General features: G+C 41.0%; 1 protein-coding gene across 1 annotated transcript; it reads right to left on the bottom strand.

Annotated features, from left to right (window-relative positions):
* Positions 1-306: 306 nt before the first annotated feature.
* LOC125234733 (deoxyribonuclease TATDN1) lies at positions 307-4,298 on the bottom strand. Its single transcript, XM_048141113.1, is given in 7 exon segments — positions 307-425; positions 614-817; positions 1,573-1,776; positions 2,445-2,470; positions 2,472-2,629; positions 3,495-3,674; positions 4,121-4,298. Coding segments are annotated over 7 exon segments (909 nt in total). The 5' UTR covers positions 4,155-4,298; the 3' UTR covers positions 307-322.
* Positions 4,299-19,698: the final 15,400 nt, after the last annotated feature.

The following is a 19,698-nucleotide window of genomic DNA, read 5'->3' as shown; positions in this document are numbered from 1 at the left end:
AATCCGGACAAGTCATATCTTTTCCGGCTATTCAGGGTTGTCAAATATCACGTTATCAAATCTGTGATAGGACGACACGCAAAGGGACGTCTAGTTGTACCAACCCTAAAATATGCTACACGGTATATGCACATGCAAGCCGAACGTTGTCGGAATCGCCCGACAACGTTCGGCTTATACAACCCCTGGCTAGATCAAGTGAAAATTTTGCACTCTTGTGGATAAAATGCAACTTGTTCATTCGTTTTCGAAGAGTCGAGATGACCTTTACCCGTCGCGATGGTCAAAAATAAAAATTTTACTCCCTTGTTAGAAAATCCATTTATTTATCTGGAAAGAACAACTTCATAGTATTATTGTGTATCGCATCTGCTAGCTCGTCTGCATCTTCGTTCCGAATGGCTGCCAAGATTTCCAAAACATGTCTGGAAAAAACAAATAAGATTAAAAAAAAAAAAACTAAGTAAGTAAAGTAAATTTGTACCCGAGTCATAGGCTGGTATTAGTGTTACGCGGACGGTAGTTTCTTAGATAAATTAATTGTATTTGATCTAAAGAACCTTTCCTTAAAGTTCACGGAATTCAATAAAAAACAAGGGACCCTGAGACTTACACAATATTAACGGGTTCATTCCTCCCCTTAACCTGGCACTCTGCAGATTGCTTCTCCTTCTTGACGGCTGTGACCTTGGTTGTCACATGCTTGTAGCCGGGGTGGGTGGGCTTCACTTCGCACCAGGGACAGTCGGTCTCTATCATCAGCCGGTCTCTGGGTATCTTCACAGCTACTGCCAGGTTCTCTTCGGTTCTTAGTGAACTGTAATACAGGGTTTTGGGTCAGATACATAGGGAGGAGTTACATTGATTGATTTATTTATTTATTTATTTATTGATAAAAATATCTATTCTATAGCCGGGACCACACTGCCAATGCCTCGCGCCCAAACCGTTCTCAATGTACTCATGTACGCACGTTTACTTCGCCCGAGCAAATTCGCTCGGCAAGATGACGGATGGTGGAATGGTTTGGTCGGCGGCTGGGCATAGCATGGCGGCGGATGGGGGATGGTGGAAGAACGTTTTGCATTGCCTCGCGAGTTATGGAAAGTATTTTTGTAGATCATCCTAAACATTTTGGGCTGAATGAACACAACAAGTGATCGACAGCCCGCCTGCTTCCGGCCGGGCGTCCCTACACTACATCCTAAGCAACTTATACTAAACTTATAGGATCAACCTCGAAATTGCAAAATAAAAATCTCTGACATTTCTGAAATTGTAACGAAGGGTTTTTTTTGCGATTTCGAGTATGGTTTCATAGTAAAATTTCCTCATTATAATAAATTACAGCTTACAGCATACACATTTCAGTTTATATCCCGTGTGGTGATGGTACAAGAAATTTACCATCCTCCCGTTGCCGTTCACACTTTCCTCCCGTTGGTATCGTAGAAGTCGACTGTGGGGATATGGGTAATTGTGGCGTAGTAGTCTCTGCTTACCCCTTATGGAAATACAGGCGTGACTTTAAGTATGTGTATGCATTCATCCCGTACATTATTGCTGACTTACCATCCATTAATGCCTATATACATCCCAAGTGCTAACATCTTCTCCAAAGCCTGCTCCGTTCCATCGAAGGAGTGCACCACTCCACCAACAATGGAGTCTTTGTTACGGTGAAGTATATCCACTAGGTCATCGGCTGCAGCCCGGCAGTGTAAAAAGAGCGGTAGGTGGAACTCTTTGCTTAGTTGGAGCTGGTATTCGAAATATCTGAAAAAAACATGTTTGAGGATGCGGAGTTTTAGGGCCCCCACATCTTTTTTTTTTAGTACGGGAATCAGATGACACTTAGCTTATGGTTTTGTACCATAGTAAAATGTAAAAAATGTAAGTAGAATAAGCACCTTTATTGACTCTTATACATACATAGTAAACAATCACGCCTGTATCCCTTAAAATAGGCAGAGTACATGAATACTAAAGCAGTGCCTTTAAATAAGGGGTGAAAGAAAACTGTGACTTATAAAATATCCCTATTATATACTGTGGGCCTAGTGACGCCCATAACTCAAATTGACTCAGTAAAAAAGGGCACAAGTTCCATCTCGGACTTGTGACCTTTTTCACCGAGTCAATTTGAGTTATATCCTTTTTCACTAGGCCACAGTATTTATTTATTTATATTAAGAACCCGAAAGACACAGGACAACCCGTTCGGGCGGAGACAACATCCGGTTTCTGACGTGCGCCATTTTTGTCTGGTAGCGAATGTGTTAATATTCAACAATCTCTAATATTCACTTAAAATACAAACAAACACTCTTTATTACGCATCTCCATACAGGAAAGATCATAATAAGTATGCATATCAACTTAGAAGAGGTAAATCAAGAGGCAGTATTATTGCTAAAAGCGATATCCAGACAACCTTTACTTACTTGAGTTGAACATCTTTCTCGCAGTAAATGCAGTCTCTCATAGTCCAGTCCACATTCTCCAATGGCGACAACTTTGTCTTTATTGGTAGTAATAAGAGCCCTAAGGTCATCAAGGTACGCTTGGGGGTCCTGGATAAACTCTGTGCACCGAGTCGGATGGCATCCTACAGTAGAGAATAATCGGGCTGAAATTTAGCATTTCAGGTTTTTGAAAAACACTACACACTAAATATGATAAAAATATGTGTAATATATATTTTTTAAAGATCAGCAATAAATATTAACTAAATAATAGTAAACTAAACTATATGCTAAAAAAAATATAGTAAAGTATGACAAAATATAGTCATCATTCTCCAAGGATTCCAGAGGACACTGGTTCGATTCTAGCTGTGGGCATGTTTTCTTCAACTATTATTTACATACATACATACAATCACGCCTGTATCCCATAAAGGGGTAAGCAGAGCACATGGAACTACTAAAGCTTCAGTGCCACTCTTGTTCAACTATTATTTATTAAAAAAAAAATTACATGACCTTACAGTATAGGTAACCAATGCGTCACAAAACTAAGATAACAAAAACAAACAGAGATTGTAGAGCAGAAAGTCAAAGATAATAGAAAAAATATAAATAGCCTATGCTACTCAGATAATACAACTGGCTAAGGAGTGGAAATGCCACAGAATTAGATTTAGATAGAAGAAACGAGGTCATTTATTTGTATGGCGGCCGAGCGTGTCAGATTTTGTACTGAAGTTGTTACTTGCCTGTGATTTTAAATATGTCTCAGGCCCTTGAGTGTTGATAAGTTTTATGTTGTTGCAGTTAAATATCATGTAACGAGGCATTTTTAATGTTTTTGTTGACTTCAACTTACAAAAATTGACGCCCGAAAGCTGCAAGCTGCGATTAAAGACGGACAACTCAGTGGATTTCACTGAGTTCATTTGACACGCTAAGTAGATACGTTTGCTTGATCTATGGTTTATATGACATCTGTGGGAAATGCTTTAGTTAAAATTTATAAAAATTGTAAATACTTACAATCTGTTCGAGACAATTCAAGAGCTTTCTTGCTATCTGTAACGCTGCCTCCAGTGATAATCATCTTGTCCATGCCAGCACTCCAGGCGCGAGCCAGAACCTTGTCCAAGTCTGGCTCATGCTTCTTAGACCCGTGGTAGACCCCTTGGTACATGTCATCTGTGAGATTGGCTCCAATATCTGAACAGATAAAAGTACTGAAACTTAATTCTTAAAGTGAAGTGCCAAAAAATAATATTTAGCCAAGTGTCTATTTATTTTTAAGGATATATTACGACGAAGTTATGGATACATTAAAAACAAAAGTATTTTACATATTTATTAGGCCCGTGGTATTTAGGCCTCAGAGGCCGGGAAAATGAGGATTTCCGGCCAAGTGGGTATATACGGCCGATTAGGGATATCCGTTTTCACGGAGGCATGTATAGTGCTTTTCTCAAACATACAATGAAATAAAATAAAAATGCTCTAAAGAAAAATATTTAGTTACTTTGCAGGCCTTGAAAAATAAAAAATCCCTTTTCCTCTCGAGTTGTTGCGCCCAAAAAGCGATACTTCCCAGCCCATTTTAAGGAACGTAAAGACAATATTTCATTGCATGTTTGAGAAAAAACTTTTTACCTTACCTATATATTTCCTAAGAGCTGACATTCTTCTCATGTAGAAACCGGGGTCGACAAAATTTCACTTTATAAAGTAATTTATTGATATGATCAAACTTTTAGTTTAATTTTATTTTACAATAATTGAAAAAAACCTAGGTTAGGTATCACACCGAATAGGACACGGCAGTTGACTTTGACAGTGAACGTTTAGAAATACGAAGTGAATACCACGGAAGTATAACTAAATCGTGAATACATTGAAATCATCAATTTCCAAAAGCCTTCCCATTTCATTGTTTATCATGATAATTAAAGTAATCACATATATTACTACTACTACTAAAAATTGGTTATTAAAATCATCATTATAATGAATTATATTATAAGTAATAAGTATACATATAATGTCACAGTGGCATATAGTACATATTCGCATCGAAGTAAAATTCTGAACGCACGTCAATATTTAATGGCCGCTGTACACACATGGCCAACAGTTCCACCAACCCCCTTGGCCATGTGTGTAGAGGGCTACTTGGCCGTAAGTTGGCAGTTGGCGCTTGCGCTTGCCGGCCAACCGATTCGTGTCGGTTTTTTGTCCACACATCAAAGGATCTTGGCGCCAATGGCCAACTGCGTTTACACGTTGGCGCTTCATTCAGTTGGTCGTCAGCCGTCAGAGAGGACAGTAGTAATATATTTACGAAAATAATAAGTTTATCTATGCCAATAATAGTGTAGATTTTAGGAAATAAAATAACCTTGCAAATGTTTAATGTATTTCCTAAAAAAGATAAATGTTCTTATCAGAATATTCAAAAAATTGTTAATATTGCAAATAATTTAATTTTACTACGGGGTTATTATTTTTTAATATTTTTTTTCTGACAACGTCTATGACCAAGAATTTCCTAGATTTTTTCATTCCACGTCCATCTTTCATGAAGAGCCAATGCCAAGTGATTGGTTCGCCAATGTGTAAACAGCGGCTCTTATCTTGGCCAAGGGGTTTCACAAAGGGCTGGTGGAACCGTTGGCCATGTGTGTACAGGGGCCATAATACGCGCGAAAAATGTTCACCACATTTTCAATCATATTTTAGAAAAAAGCGCGGGAAACGTGAAACGCGGCGGTTGTGTGTTTTGGTTTCTTGTACATTTTTAATTAATTTCACTAGGATTAGGATCAGTGAATTGGTCGTTTGTATATATTTTAGATAGTAGCATATGTAAATATTATTTTAATTTGTATATATAACATCATCTACTCATATTAGGTAAGTTTTTTCATTTTTCACGATGGAGGAGGACGACCCTCCCGACCCGGGAGGCGAAAACCTTCAAGTCGCCATGAATATAGACGTAGAATCTAGCATAGATACGGATGCATCTGTTAATAAAAATGATCTAAAAAGAAAAGTACACAAGAGTAAAAGGTGCAAGGACTGCAACAAAAAACGAAAACGTAATGCTGTTGGGGAGTATGTATGTGAGTGTGAAAGTGTTCAAAAGACCCAATCTCATCCTATACCTAATTCTGATACAAAAATCGCAGATAAAGTTGTTACAGAAATTGAAAAACCAAAAGTTGGCCGAAATTTATTTACAGCTGCTGATGTTGCACCGTTTACGGTGCACGTTCAATTAAAACACACAGACCCTAACTCGTCCCTTCATCCGGTGTCCTTTGGAAGGTTCCTAGTGAAAAATGCTTTTAAGAACGTCATTAATGGTAGCGTAAAACGAATTGGCAGAACAAGGAGATCCATGGCCTTTTCCAATCACATTGATGCCAATCTATTTGTGACCAATCCCAGTCTTGATAAAGAAAATCTGTCAGCTTACATACCATCATTTTCTGTAACTCGCATGGGCCTGGTGCGGGGTATTCCCTCACAGTGGTCGGAGGAGGAAATAATATCAAACATTTCTGTACCCACTGGGTGTGGAAAAGTGTTAAAAGTTCGGCGTTTGAACCACAGAGTGACAGTCAGTGGGTCCGTGTCTTGGCAGCCCTCTGAAACAGTTGTTCTAACTTTTGATGGCCAAGTTTTACCAAAACGAGTCTTTTCCTGCTATAACTCACTACCTGTTGAACTTTATATTTTTCCCACTATTCAGTGTTACAATTGTACTAAATTTGGCCATACAAAAATGCATTGCAGATCAAAACCTAAGTGCTTTAAGTGCGGACAATTGCATGCCGGTCATACCTGTTCAGTGGAGGAGGAAGATGCCATTTGCTGCCTATGCAATGGTTTTCACTTTGCCACTAACAGGGCTTGCCCTGAGCATAAGAGACAGAAGGAAATCAAAGTCACTATGGCTAATAATTGCGTTTCATATGGTGAAGCTGTTAAACTACATCCAGCAGTTTCAAAATCATTTGCCGATGTCCTCTTAACTCAACCACAGTCTCAACCTATATTACACCGTAGTGTTCCTAGTACAGCCCCAGGTACAAGTGGTGCAACCACACAGTCACATAGTTATAAAAAAACAGTTTTTGTGAAACCACGTACATTTAGGAAGCAGTCAGTAGGGTATGATGTAGCGGCTCACAATGCATTAGTTAAGGAATATGTTATCCCATCTCCTCAAAACGGCTGTGCTCTACAGCAAGAGGATCACAAAGAGGATTCAGTAGCTAATGAAATTCAAACTCTAATTCGTCTTTTATCCCAGCCTAATGTAAAAATACCGTCCCACGTTGCCCCCATGCTTGAAGAACTTGTTTTAACTATACAAAATAATGGCCAGAATAATTCAGTGGAACTGCAGAAGTATAGTAAATAAAAAAACAGATTTAATCCATTTATTAAACAAATTTCAACCTTTTGTTTTTGCCCTATCTGAGACATGGCTTAAGCCTGGAGCTCTTCTTAGAGTTACGGGATATTCATGCCTCAGAGAAGACCGTCCTGGCGGGTGGGGCGGAGTGGCTCTACTCGTCAGGGATTCAATATCATTTTCACCTTATCATCTTCCATCCCACAGTGACGATTTTTCAATTGTTGCTGCCATTGTAAATAACATTTGTATCATTTCTGTATATATTCCACCAAGTTCATCATCCTCCATTTTCCTTGAGCTTGAACAAATAATTTCTTCTCTTCCAAGGCCCGTTTTGATTTTAGGAGATTTTAACTCACATCACCCAGTATGGGGTAGCTCAATGTCTAATTATAGTGGTAATCGCCTCATACATATCTTAGACGACCACAATCTTTGTGTTTTAAACAATGGCTCTCCAACCCGCCGATCAGCACCCACTGAATCAATTAGCGCTATTGATCTGTCAATTTGTTCAGTTGATCTTGCATCTTCTCTCACTTGGCACACTTTGGAATCAACTTATGGGAGCGATCACTACCCTATCATTATTACATTCCCATCCTCTATTCCATCATCTTCAAGACCTAGCCCTAGGCTTAAGTATAACTTAACTAATGTAGATTGGACACTTTTTAAATCCCGGGTAGAGAAGAAATTGTTGTGTTTACCCTCTATAGATGATAGTAATGTAGTTAATTGCTCAGTTGCTTTAGCTCAGACAATGTCTGAAGTAGCTGATGAAACATTTCCAATTAAAAACAGTGCATCTGGTAAAATACCTTCTCCGCCTTGGTGGGATGATGATTGTTCTCAAGCAATCAGAAACCGCAAGGACGCTGAAAGAAAATATTGCAATTTAATGACAACTGAAAATTTCGAAATATACACACAAGTTTCTCGAGAGACTAAAAAACTATTGCGAAAGAAAAAGTTTGAGGGATGGAAACGATTCTGTTTGTCTCTTAGCCCTAGCGTAAAACCGTCCATAGTATGGAATAATATTAAAAGATTTAGGCATGCTTTCAATGAGTCTTCTAGACAGATCCTTCCATCTAACCTTGCTACTCAGTTCATGGACAAATTGGCCCCGGCATCTGTTCCTGAAGAATATGTATTTCACCCTGCTGCTTTTTCTTTCGAGTCTAACCATTATACTACATTTGATGGACCTTTTAAAATGGAGGAGTTAAAAGGTGTAATAAGTGGTTTAAAAGATACTTCACCTGGGGAAGATGGTGTTCCTTATTCCTTCTTAGCAAATGCCAGTGAAGGTATTCTTGCTTACTATCTTAACATAGTAAATACGGTCATTCAGTCTGGTAAAATCCCTGATTCTTGGAGATCTCAGATAGTAATTCCTATTTTAAAGCCCACCAAACCAGCTTCAGATGTTTCTTCTTACCGTCCAATTGCCCTCTCCTCAGTATTTGCTAAAATAGCAGAACATTTAGTTAAAAATAGATTAGAGTATTTTGTAGAACATAACCAGTTACTTTCTAACAGTCAGTTTGGATTCCGAAAAGGCAGATCTACTTATGACAGCTTGAGTATTTTTGTATCAGACATTAGATTAGCATTTTCTAAAAATGAGTCTGTAGTAGCTGCTTTTCTTGACATAAGTGCAGCTTACGATAATGTCTTAGTATCAGTGTTACAGGCAAAACTACATAAATTGAATATACCGATTATGTTAACCAATTTCATAATAAACCTCTTATCAGAAAGGTCCATTAGCCTTCCCATAGATGACAACAATAAGATTTCCCGTCTAGTGTGGAGAGGGCTTCCACAAGGATCAGTATTAAGTCCCTTATTATATAATATCTATACATTTGACTTAGAACCTTCTTTAAATGGTACTGTTAGAGTTTTGCAATATGCTGATGATTTATTATTGTACTCACCAAACCTTTCTATTGAAAATGCCAGTAGATCCATTTCTTGTTCTTTGGGCTTATTGAAGTCATGGTTAGATTCAAATGGTTTAGAACTCTCAGTTCCTAAAAGCGTAGTAGTTTTATTTACAAGAAAAATGTTTCCGCCTCCGATTAATGTTCAATTTAATGACCACTCTATTTCCATTAAAGATAAAACCAAGTTTCTAGGCATTATTTTAGACAGTAAATTAACAGGTCTTCCACATTGTGATTACATAATTTCTAAATGTGAGAAAAATATGAATCTCCTTAAGTGTGTTTCAGGTGTTTGGTGGGGTTCACACCCTTTTTGCATGAAACTCATGTACAATGCCTTGATACGAAGTATTCTAGATTATGGGACATTTTTGTTAGAGCCAGGATATGTAGCCGGCTTTCAAAAACTAGATCGTATCCAATCTAAAGCACTGAGATTGATCTGTGGTGCTATGAAGTCAAGTCCTATTAACGCAATGCAAGTTGAGTGTGTTGAGCCTCCACTGCATTTACGACGCCAATATCTCTCTGATAGATTTCTTTTCCGCTGCTCCCAATTCTCAAATCATCAACTATGGTGTATGATAAAGGCAGAAGCGAGCCCTGGTGGAAACGTGATGACGGCATGAAGCGAAGGCGATATGTGGTCCACTAAATAAAAACGTCTTGAGCACTCAACAAATTGTTTTATTTATTCCATATAAATAACGATACAATTTGCTTACATCCTTTAAGGATGTATCACGATTAAACCTCACATTATAATATAGTAAATTAGACTAGAACTATTAATCGGCCATTGCAGAGCTCAGATAAAAAGGAAGTGACAAAGCCGGAAGAGAAAGCCAGTCTAGAACTGTCAAAAAATATTGGTATTGCCAGTACAATTATGAAAAGGGTATATTACACGTTTTCCAATACTCCTCCTTACACTTTACATATTGTGATATCAATACCAAGTGAGTATTTTTATATAAGCATGGCTCTACATATGGCTTACTTATAAAATACATGCTGCACGCTTAGAGTTTAAAAATAAAAAAACAGGTACATATATTCTAAGTCATGCGGCTAAAATTATATACAATAGGAATGAATTTCAAATTTAAAAATAATAACATAATACATAAGAGAGATGAGCTTTAGTTAATTTTGTAAAGATTTCACATTAAGACCTTCTCTAAATTTACAATGCTTTTCAGTGCACAAAGGTTTTGTTAATACATCAGCTATCATTTCATCAGTTCGCAAGTATTTTACATTTAAATGTCCTTTTTGGATTAGATCCTTGATAAAGTGATATCTTAGGTCTATATGTTTTGCGCGTTTATGGGAGTACTCTTTGAGTAACAGTAACTTTTGTGCTGATTGGCTATCATTAAAAATGCAGGTTTCTATGGTTTTATCGAAAATTTCTGATAAGAAATTTCGTACAAAACATATATCCTTACAACAGTCTCCAATTGCTACAAATACCGATTCACAGCTAGAAAGACTTATACATTGTTGCTTCCTAGCCTCCCAATTAATAACGGAGTTGCCTAATTTAATCACAAAACCAGTATAGGACTTGCGATCTGAAAGGTCATTGGCCCAACTTGCGTCAGCAAATGCTGTAAGGTTAAAAGTATTGCTCTTTGTAAAACAAAGGCCATAATCAATAGTACCTTTTAGGTATCTCAGCACTCGCTTCGCTATGCGCCAATGATTTTCATCAAAACATGTGTTAAACATACTGAGTTGGCTACATGCAAAAGATATGTCAGGTCTAGTACAGACGGATAAATACATTAAACTTCCTAATAATTGTCTGTACTGATAGACTTCATCATCTAAGTGAGTCTTGTTAGATTTTTCAAGTTTACAATTGACCGGTAACGGTGTAGAAACAGATTTAGACTCTGACATGTTATATTTAATTAGCAAACGCTTAACATATTCTTTTTGGTCTAAGGTTGTAACACCATTCTCTCTATGAACATTCATTCCTAGACAATTGTGTAATTTCCCTAAATGTCGAATTTCTAAATTGGTTTGTAAAAGTAGTAAAATACCATTCAAGCAATTATTATGAAAAATGTAAAAATCATCGACATAAAGGGCAATTATAATATACTCTTTATCATTTTTCTTAAAATAAATACATGGTTCACATTGGCTCTGTATAAAATTGTGACTAGCTAAAAAATCATGTATTTTTATATTCCACATTCGGCTTGCCTGCTTAAGGCCGTATAAGCTTTTCTTAAGCAAACAAACCTTATCACAGTTCTTAAAACCAGATGGCTGTTCCATATAAATCTTTTCATTAAGATCGCCATTTAAAAATGCGGTTGTTACATCAATATGGTCTATCTCTAGGTTCAGTTGTGTAGCTATAGAAAACAATATCCTCAAAGTGCTATGTCTTACTACAGGAGCAAATGTGTCCGTGTAGTCAATTCCCTCAATTTGACTGAAACCACGGGCAACCAATCTCGCTTTAAATTTAGCAGGCTTACCTGAAGTGTCTTGCTTCTTTTTATACACCCACTTGCACTTGACGATATTTTCATCAGCTGGTCTGTCTACCAAGATCCATACTTTGTTTTTAATTAAAGAGTCATACTCACACTGCATGGCCTTCAACCATTCTTCCTTTTCAGAGGATTGAACGGCCTCGCTATATGTGGTAGGCTCCTCTGGCGAATAGCCTTCCGCCATCAATGATAAATCATAGTCTCTGAGATGTTGTGGCACATTACCTCTTGTACTACGCATGGGACGTGGCCTCAACGCGTCGGAAATAACCGATAGCGTAGGCTCATTGTGTGTAGACTCCGGCAGAGAAGAGACAGCACCCGTTGGAGCACCCACTTCATCACCATTAGTGAACTTTCGCAATTAATTTCAAAATATCCCATTAACTCTGACTGTATAGTAGTAGGTGATATGAATATTGACATTTCGTGCACGAATAGTGTTGTAAAATCATACCTAAACAGCCTAAACGAATTAGGATTTGAAAGTTGTATATCACAATTTACGAGAATAGAATCTAACAAAAATAGAATATCCAAATCCTGCATAGATCACTTATTCGTTCGTGACGTTGGCAAGTACGGGGCGTATGCGCGCTCCCTACGATCAGCTGTTGTGCGAGATGCGCCGGCCGACCACTTCATAACCGGACTAGCTCTTATCAGCGAAGCGAGCGAATGTACCTACAAAATAGTAAACAAGCTGAATAACGAACAAGTCAAACTAGAATTAAGTCAAATTGACTGGAGCGCGGCGCTTCAATGCGACGACCCGAACGAATTAGTAGATCTCATAATTAACAAATACCAATCAATATATAATAAATGTACGTACAAATCTAAAATATGTGTTAACAAAAGGCAGGATAACCCCTGGATAACCGATAATTTAATAAATATGTGTAACAACAAGAAAAAACTCTTAAAAATATATTTAGCAGACCCAAGTAACAAGGAAAATGAGTTAATATACAAAAAATATAGGAATAGAACCAATAGGAAAATATGTCAAGCTCGAAATAATTTTACAAAGAAAGAAATATGTCAAAATTACCGAAATCCCAAAAAAATGTGGGAAATTATAAATAAACTTACAGGGAGAATTGTTAAAGCAATTGATATATGATGTAATACTAAAGTCATTCAGGTTAAAAGCGAAACACTTAGTCAATAAATTTGCAACGGAGTTTAAAGAAAATGTCGAAAATGTGATAACTAAATGTAACATGCCATTACTTGACGAGAAATCGTACATAAACACCCCTAACCTAACATTTCGCCTGGGGAAAATTAACGAAAAAACAACACAAAAAATAATAGCCCAGATAGACGATAAAAAAAGTCCGGGATACGATAAAATAAGGGCAAAAGACTTAAAATACATTTCGGAACATATGACCCCAGTATTAACACACCTTATAAACTTATGTATAACGCACTCCGTTTTTCCTGACAAACTTAAAGTAGGGTTGGTAAGACCCATTCATAAAAAAGGTAGTCACGCTGACACTAACAATTATAGACCGATAACAATCTTATCATGTATAGATAAAATCATAGAAAAATATATAGGTAGCTCCCTAAACTCATTCTTATCAATTAATGGCATAATTCACGAAAGACAGTTTGGTTTCCAAAAAAATAAAAGTACATCCCAATTGTTATCATTGTTTACTGATGAAATTAACGAACACTTGGAAAAGAAACATCATATACTTGTGGTAATGATTGACTTTAGCAAAGCTTTTGACACTTTGGCTCACACTAAACTATACAAAAAACTAGAACAAAATGGGATACAGGGACTAATAGCAGACGAAGGGCGCAGTGAATTTGCGTCGCTGCCGACATGTGAAATATAAAGAATGTTGGTACTTACATGAGATTAATTGAAACACCCAAAATCCAGCCAATGCAGTTTTTAATATTGTTTATATATTGAAAACATTACATTGTGTGTCAGATTATAATATTCGCATTACGGATTAACTACGATTTAATATAAAAATATAGGAGCCATATTGTTGGCTCAGCGGAGGAGAATCAAGAGAGCAGTGACAGCTCACCACAGATATATATAGAGTTAGTGTCTCATAGAGACCATAAACAATGTGGGGTGTACAGATCATTCGATACTCCTCCTTACACATCACATTGGATTATATTATATTTAAATATGGCTCTACTATATTGACGTAACTCTAGTTAAGAACATTTATGTAGAGCTTAAATATAACAAGCTTTCATACAATCTTATATTATAGCATGCTAAGAATAAAAACAGTAAATGATGCATAACTTTACATAATAACATCAGTTCATCACAAAAACAAAACATTTTAGAAACTACGGTTTGAGATTTAATGCTTTCACAAAGGTGTTATGTTTTTGACTACATAAAGGCTTAGTTAGTACATCTGCCACCATATGGTCAGTTTGCAAATATTGTACACTTAGGTATTTCTTTTGAACTAAATCTTTTACAAAATGATATCTTAGATCTATGTGCTTAGTTCTTTTATGGGAGTGATCTTTTACAAGAAGCAACTTTTGTGCACTTTGACTGTCGTTAAATACAACTACATTACAAGTTTTGTCTAGAATTTCAGAAATGAAACTTTTAACAAAGCAAATGTCTTTGCAAACGTCAGCAATAGCTATATACTCCGATTCACAGCTAGATAGAGCAATACAACGCTGCTTTCGGGCCTCCCAATTTATAACATTATTGCCTAATTTTATGACAAACCCGGTGTAAGATCGACGGTCTGATATATCGTTTGCCCAGTCCGCGTCTGTGTAAGCATTAATATCAAAACTATTGCTTTTAGTAAAGTACAGTTTATAATCAATTGTACCAGCTAAATAACGCAGAACCCGTTTTGCAGCGCGCCAGTGAGTTTCATCAAAACAATTACTAAACATGCCTAACTGGCTGCATGCAAATGATATATCAGGTTGTTGCAGACCGCGTCCGCAAAGCTTCCTATCGACGGCTCGAAGTGGAGAGAATGTGCTGGAGCTCGTGCGACTCACTCTTTCGTCCCGGGCCTGTACCTTGAGCTTCGATGTCGTCCTCAGCAATCAACCGTACCGATTATGATTTTGGAATACACTAACTAAAAAACGAATAAAATCAAATTGGTTTATATTTACAAAAATCAACGACTCTAATTTTAACGCGGTTATAAAAATACTCCTAAGCTAATATCCTAACTTGATCCTAACGAAACGCTCGGTACGGACGATACGTCGCGATGCTGTCGTTTTCTGCTGCTGCCGCTACCCGTCGTGGAGGGTGGGTGGCTGGCTGCTGGCTGTAGGCTGCTAGCTGCTGGCTGTAGGCTGCTGGCTGCTGGCTGTAGGCTGCTTGTAGTAGGCTGCTGGCTGCTGGTTTTCCTTGGAGGCTGCTGGTTCTTCTTGTTCCGGTCGAATTCGAATGTCCCATACCGAGCGATCGTTCCTTTTATACCCCTTTTCAGAATGCGCCTACGCTTCACGGAAAGAAACATTTCAATTTATTCGCCCAATCACGACTCGGCTGAGCGCGAGGCTCCGTGCGATAGAGAGGTAAATAATTGCGCCCGATAGGCGACGGATGGCGCGTCGTGATTGGTCGAACGCGTTACGGCGCTCGATTACGTGAATTTAACGCTATCATTTTTCGTTCAAATCCTAATTACTTATAAACTAATTAGGCTATCGCTTCGAAATTACGTAACAATGCACCTGACACTAGGGTCATTCACCTCGAGTGGAATGCACCTGCGTTTGTTTACGTTTTTACACAATAGAAGAGGTGATTAGCCGTCCGGGCCATACAATAGACTGGTTTCTCAGCTTGCCTTGAGCTCCATTGTTATCGATAACGGCATATTACTATGGAAATGTAGGTTATCGTGTTACGTAAGTTCCCAGCTACGTTTTAAAACTATTTACATCTTTATATGTCTTATAGTTATCGAGTTATTGGCTTGGATTCGAGTAATCCTAAGGCAATTTTCGGGTGAAAGGAAAATGATTTCGGAACTTTAAGGAAATATTTTTAGCCAATCAGAGGAGAGTTCGGTTTTCTCGCTCTAAGCCTCTCACGTTAGTGCTTATTGGCTATTAATCGTAGTCCAATGGACAGTCTGAGTTTAGATTGAACTTTGGACTCGGTTTCCGCGACTTGGGAAGGAAGGAATATGGGAATTGCCTGCTATCGAATACATCACATATGAGTCTTATTATCATACTTAATAATCGGAATTGACAAAATTAACTTAACTAACGCAGTTCTACCCGTTTCCTACCTACGAAATAATCTTTATTGCGAATACAGTCTTAATCGAATTCTTATGCTATTTTACATATATTTCGACGCGTCGCTAACATTTTGTCCCCGCAGTCGAAGACTCCTGGTGCATGGGTTGCGACGCGATGACCGCCAGCCTGCAGCTGGGCCTGCGTAGCGTCCCGTGTCTCGTTCTGATGTCAGCGGAGCGGACCCGTCCATCGGGTCCCGGGTAGGTAGTCTCGACGACGCCTCGGGGCCACACGCTGCGTGGACCATTGGGTTCAGCGACGATGACCACATCGCCTGGTTGAAGTTGCCGCCCTCCGTCGTGGGACGACTTCCTCGGTGCCAGTAGAGGAAAGTACTCTTTGGTCCAGCGCCGCCAAAAGTGGTCGGCAAGCGCTTGGGCCATCTTCCATTGCTTCTTTTCGTTCTCGTCGTAAACGCCAATCATCGGTAGGTTAACGTTATGAAGAAGTAGAAAGTGTGCTGGAGTCAAACTTTCTTCGGAGTCTGGATCGACGTTGACATGTGTAAGTGGTCGTCGGTTGACGATATTCTCTATCTCGGCGAGTAGAGTTTCGAAAACTTCGGGTTTCGGTGCTCGTTCGTTGAAAGTGTAGGACATCGCTATCTTAACTGTCCTTATCATTCGCTCCCACGCGCCCCCGGCCGAAGGATTGCCAGGTGGGATGAATTTCCACTCCATTCGGTTCTGAGTGGCGTAAGTTTGCAGTACAGGCAGCCATTGCCGGTACGCCTCACGTAGTTCCGTCGCCGCCGCCCTGAAGCACGTCGCGTTATCGCTGTACATCGTCCTGGGCCATCCTCTTCTCGCGGCGAATCTTCGTAGTGATAGTAGCGCGCTGTCGGTTGAAAGACTGTGCACGCTTTCAAGGTGAATAGCGCGCGTCACTAGGCACGTGTATAGACACACCCAGCGTTTTTCTCTGCGCCGTCCGATCGTGACGAACATCGGTCCCATGTAGTCTTGTGCGGTGTGAGTGAAGGGACGTTGATACGCCTGTAGTCGCTCGGGCGGGAGATCGCCTAAGGGCTGCGCTCTCGGTGTTGCTCGTCGTAGTGTGCATAGCGCGCAGTTTCGAGCTACAGACTTCACGGTCGGCCGCAGATGTAGTATCCAATATTCTTGTCGCAGTTCGTTGATTACTGCTTCGTTGTGAATGTGCGCTGATCGTCGGTGAGCTCTCAGGATGAGTAGACGGGTGAACGGCTCGCGGCCATCCAGTATTATCGGTTGTAGCGCGGTGTACAATACTGGAGCGCTGCCCAGCCTCGTCTTCATGCGTAACACGCCGTCATCGCCTAGCTCGGGTGCCAGGTCGTATAATCGCGATTTGCGATCGATGAGCCTATTCTGGCTTAAGGCTCGAAGCTCTTCGGGAAAGCTTCGTCGTTGACTGTATTGCAACCACATGTGTTCTGCCTTTCTCAAATGTCTGACTTGTAGCTGCAAGGCTTTATTCTTCGTTCTCATTTTCTCGATGAATAGCAAGACGTTCGCTGTCGCGTTCAACAGTCTGTCGTAACTGCTAAACCGTCTCACGTCTGGCAGTACGCTCGAAGGGTCTGGCTTCGCTGAGATGATCGCCAGTGATGTCTCGGTTGACGGCCTCGCCTTCCTCTCAGGCAGGTCGTCTGTTCGATTCGATGTGTGACTAGGCCATGATGTCTCGGGTCCATAGAGAAAGCGCGGTCCTTCGTACCACTCGTCCTCGATGCGCACGCTCTGCGCTGGTTGACATCTCGTCGCTCGATCTGCGGGGTTCTGAGCGGTTGGTACATACCTCCACGCGTCTCTATCTGTTTTCTCGGCGATCTCCGCAAGTCGGTGTGACACGTACGGACGATAGTTTCGCGCGTCATCGCGAACCCATCCGAGAACAACCATGGAATCTGTCCAATACGTCACCTTTGTCACAGGATAACGCTGCTCGCGTAAAATTGTCTCCGCCAGCCGCACGCCGACGACTGCTGCGGTTAATTCGAGCCTGGGAACTGTCATTACCTTTAGCGGGCAAACTCGGCTTTTCGCTATAGCTAAGCTCACTTGCGTTTCCTCCTCGTCGTTCGATACTCGCCAATAGGCCGCCGCGCTGTAGGCCTCGGTCGATGCATCACTGAAAATATGCAGTTCTCTTCTAACTGCACCGGTGGGCGTGGCGTATCGTCGGGGTATTCGCAGCGCGGACACGTCGCTCAGTGCCCTCAGCCACCGGAAAAAGTCCTCCGCTTCCTCCGCCGGCAGCCGCTCGTCCCAGTCCGTGCCCTTTGTCCACACACGTTGGAATATGATCTTAGCGCTTATCATATACTGCGCTATGAGGCCTAATGGGTCGTAAACTGACATTACGGCACTCAAAAGTTCCCTTTTAGTGGGCGATCGCTCGTACCTTTTCACGTCGTCTGGCACTCGTAGCATTTTCGTGTTGTACCCCAGCGTATCCGTCTCTGGGTCCCACGTCATTCCGAGGACGGTCTGTTGCTTTTCTCCGAGATGAGAAGGTCCCGTCGCTCGCTCCTCCGGATCGATGTTTCGCATTAACAACTCGCTGTTGCTAGCGTAGCTGCGCAGCCGAAAGCTAGCCTCCGCGTGTGCTAGTCTCACCTGTGTCGCTGTTGATATGAGTTCCCGTTCTGTCTCATATGATGCCACATAATCGTCCATGTAGTGGTTATTATGGATATCGTAGACCGCGTCCGGATAGCGATCCTTGTTGTCCGTCGCATTCCTATTCCGCACCGAGTGTGCGAGAAAAGGAGAAGAGATGTTACCGAAACATACCCGGTTTAGCTGGTACGTCCACGGTGTCACGTCACGCCGCGATCCCCTCCAGATGAAGAGCTGACTATGCCGATCCTCTCTTCGCAGCTGTATTTGAAGGAACATTTCCTGTATGTCCGCGGTGACGGCGAATTCCCACTCACGGAATCGAAGTAGTATCCCCAGCAGGCTCTGTAGTAAATCCGGTCCCGCGAGGATGAAATCGTTCAATGCACATCCCTGACTTTTCGCGGCGCAATCGAATACAGCGCGATACTTTCCTTTATTTAAATTGTAGACGCTGAAATGGGGCAGAAACCACATCCGATCTGACTGCGGTGGTTCCATGATGCGCTCTGCGTACCCCTTTTCCAGAAGCTTGTGTATCTGTGCTTGATACTCGTTGGCGAAGTCAGGATCTCTCGACATGCGGGCTTCTAGATTGCGTAATCTCGCCTTCGCCATGTTGAAACTCGGTGGCAGCTTTATGTCGTCGGCAGCCCATAGTTGGCCGACTTCGTATCTCTGTCCTACCTTTTTTACTGTTCGTTCGAATGTATCGATCGCTCGCTGGTCGTCGGGTCGAATGTTGTCCTTTGCCGTTATGCCAAGCGCCTCGACTGCCCAGTGTTTCTTGACCTGCTCCACGAGATCACTGTCGTCACTGTGGCAGTGCATCACGACCTGCTCGTTATTTGGTACATACCTCGGCATTCGCCCGAAGAAAACCCATCCTAACGAGGTTTTAACTGCGCACGGCTCGTCCTCGCCGCCCTGCCTCACCTCCGTCGGGTTTATAAGATGACTGAAGTCTCCGCCTATTAACATCTGCGGCACGCCCATGCCCGTGTAGCACTCGTCGCCCAAGTCCGCCAGATGTTCGTATTCCAATAGACGCTTCTTATTTAATGACTGCGAGCGTATCCCTAGTCCGTCTACCGTTTTTAGGGATATATCGTATGTCAAGCCGCCACGAGCGGGGCTTACTTTAGCCTTGACCGTCTGTGTCACTGAGCTAAGTTTCAACCGCTGAATACCTCTTATGCATAGCGGCTCGTCTTGACCGACCGCGCCGATCTCGTCCGCGACGTCCTGGTCGATCATTGACAAGGTGGATCCATCGTCAAGGAAAGCGAAGATATGCGCCGTTCCCTTTGGACCTGATACGGTTACGGGTAGTACCTTTAGCAGCACGCTGTAGTCCGGTGTTGACGACACGTACACGCGGGCGTCGTTCTCGTCGTCCGCAGCTCGCGGCTCCGTCGTGTC

The sequence above is a fragment of the Leguminivora glycinivorella genome, chromosome 16 (assembly GCF_023078275.1).
Source record: "Leguminivora glycinivorella isolate SPB_JAAS2020 chromosome 16, LegGlyc_1.1, whole genome shotgun sequence".
NCBI classification, from domain to species: Eukaryota; Metazoa; Arthropoda; class Insecta; order Lepidoptera; family Tortricidae; genus Leguminivora; species Leguminivora glycinivorella.
This window is presented reverse-complemented; position numbering and strand designations above follow the sequence as displayed.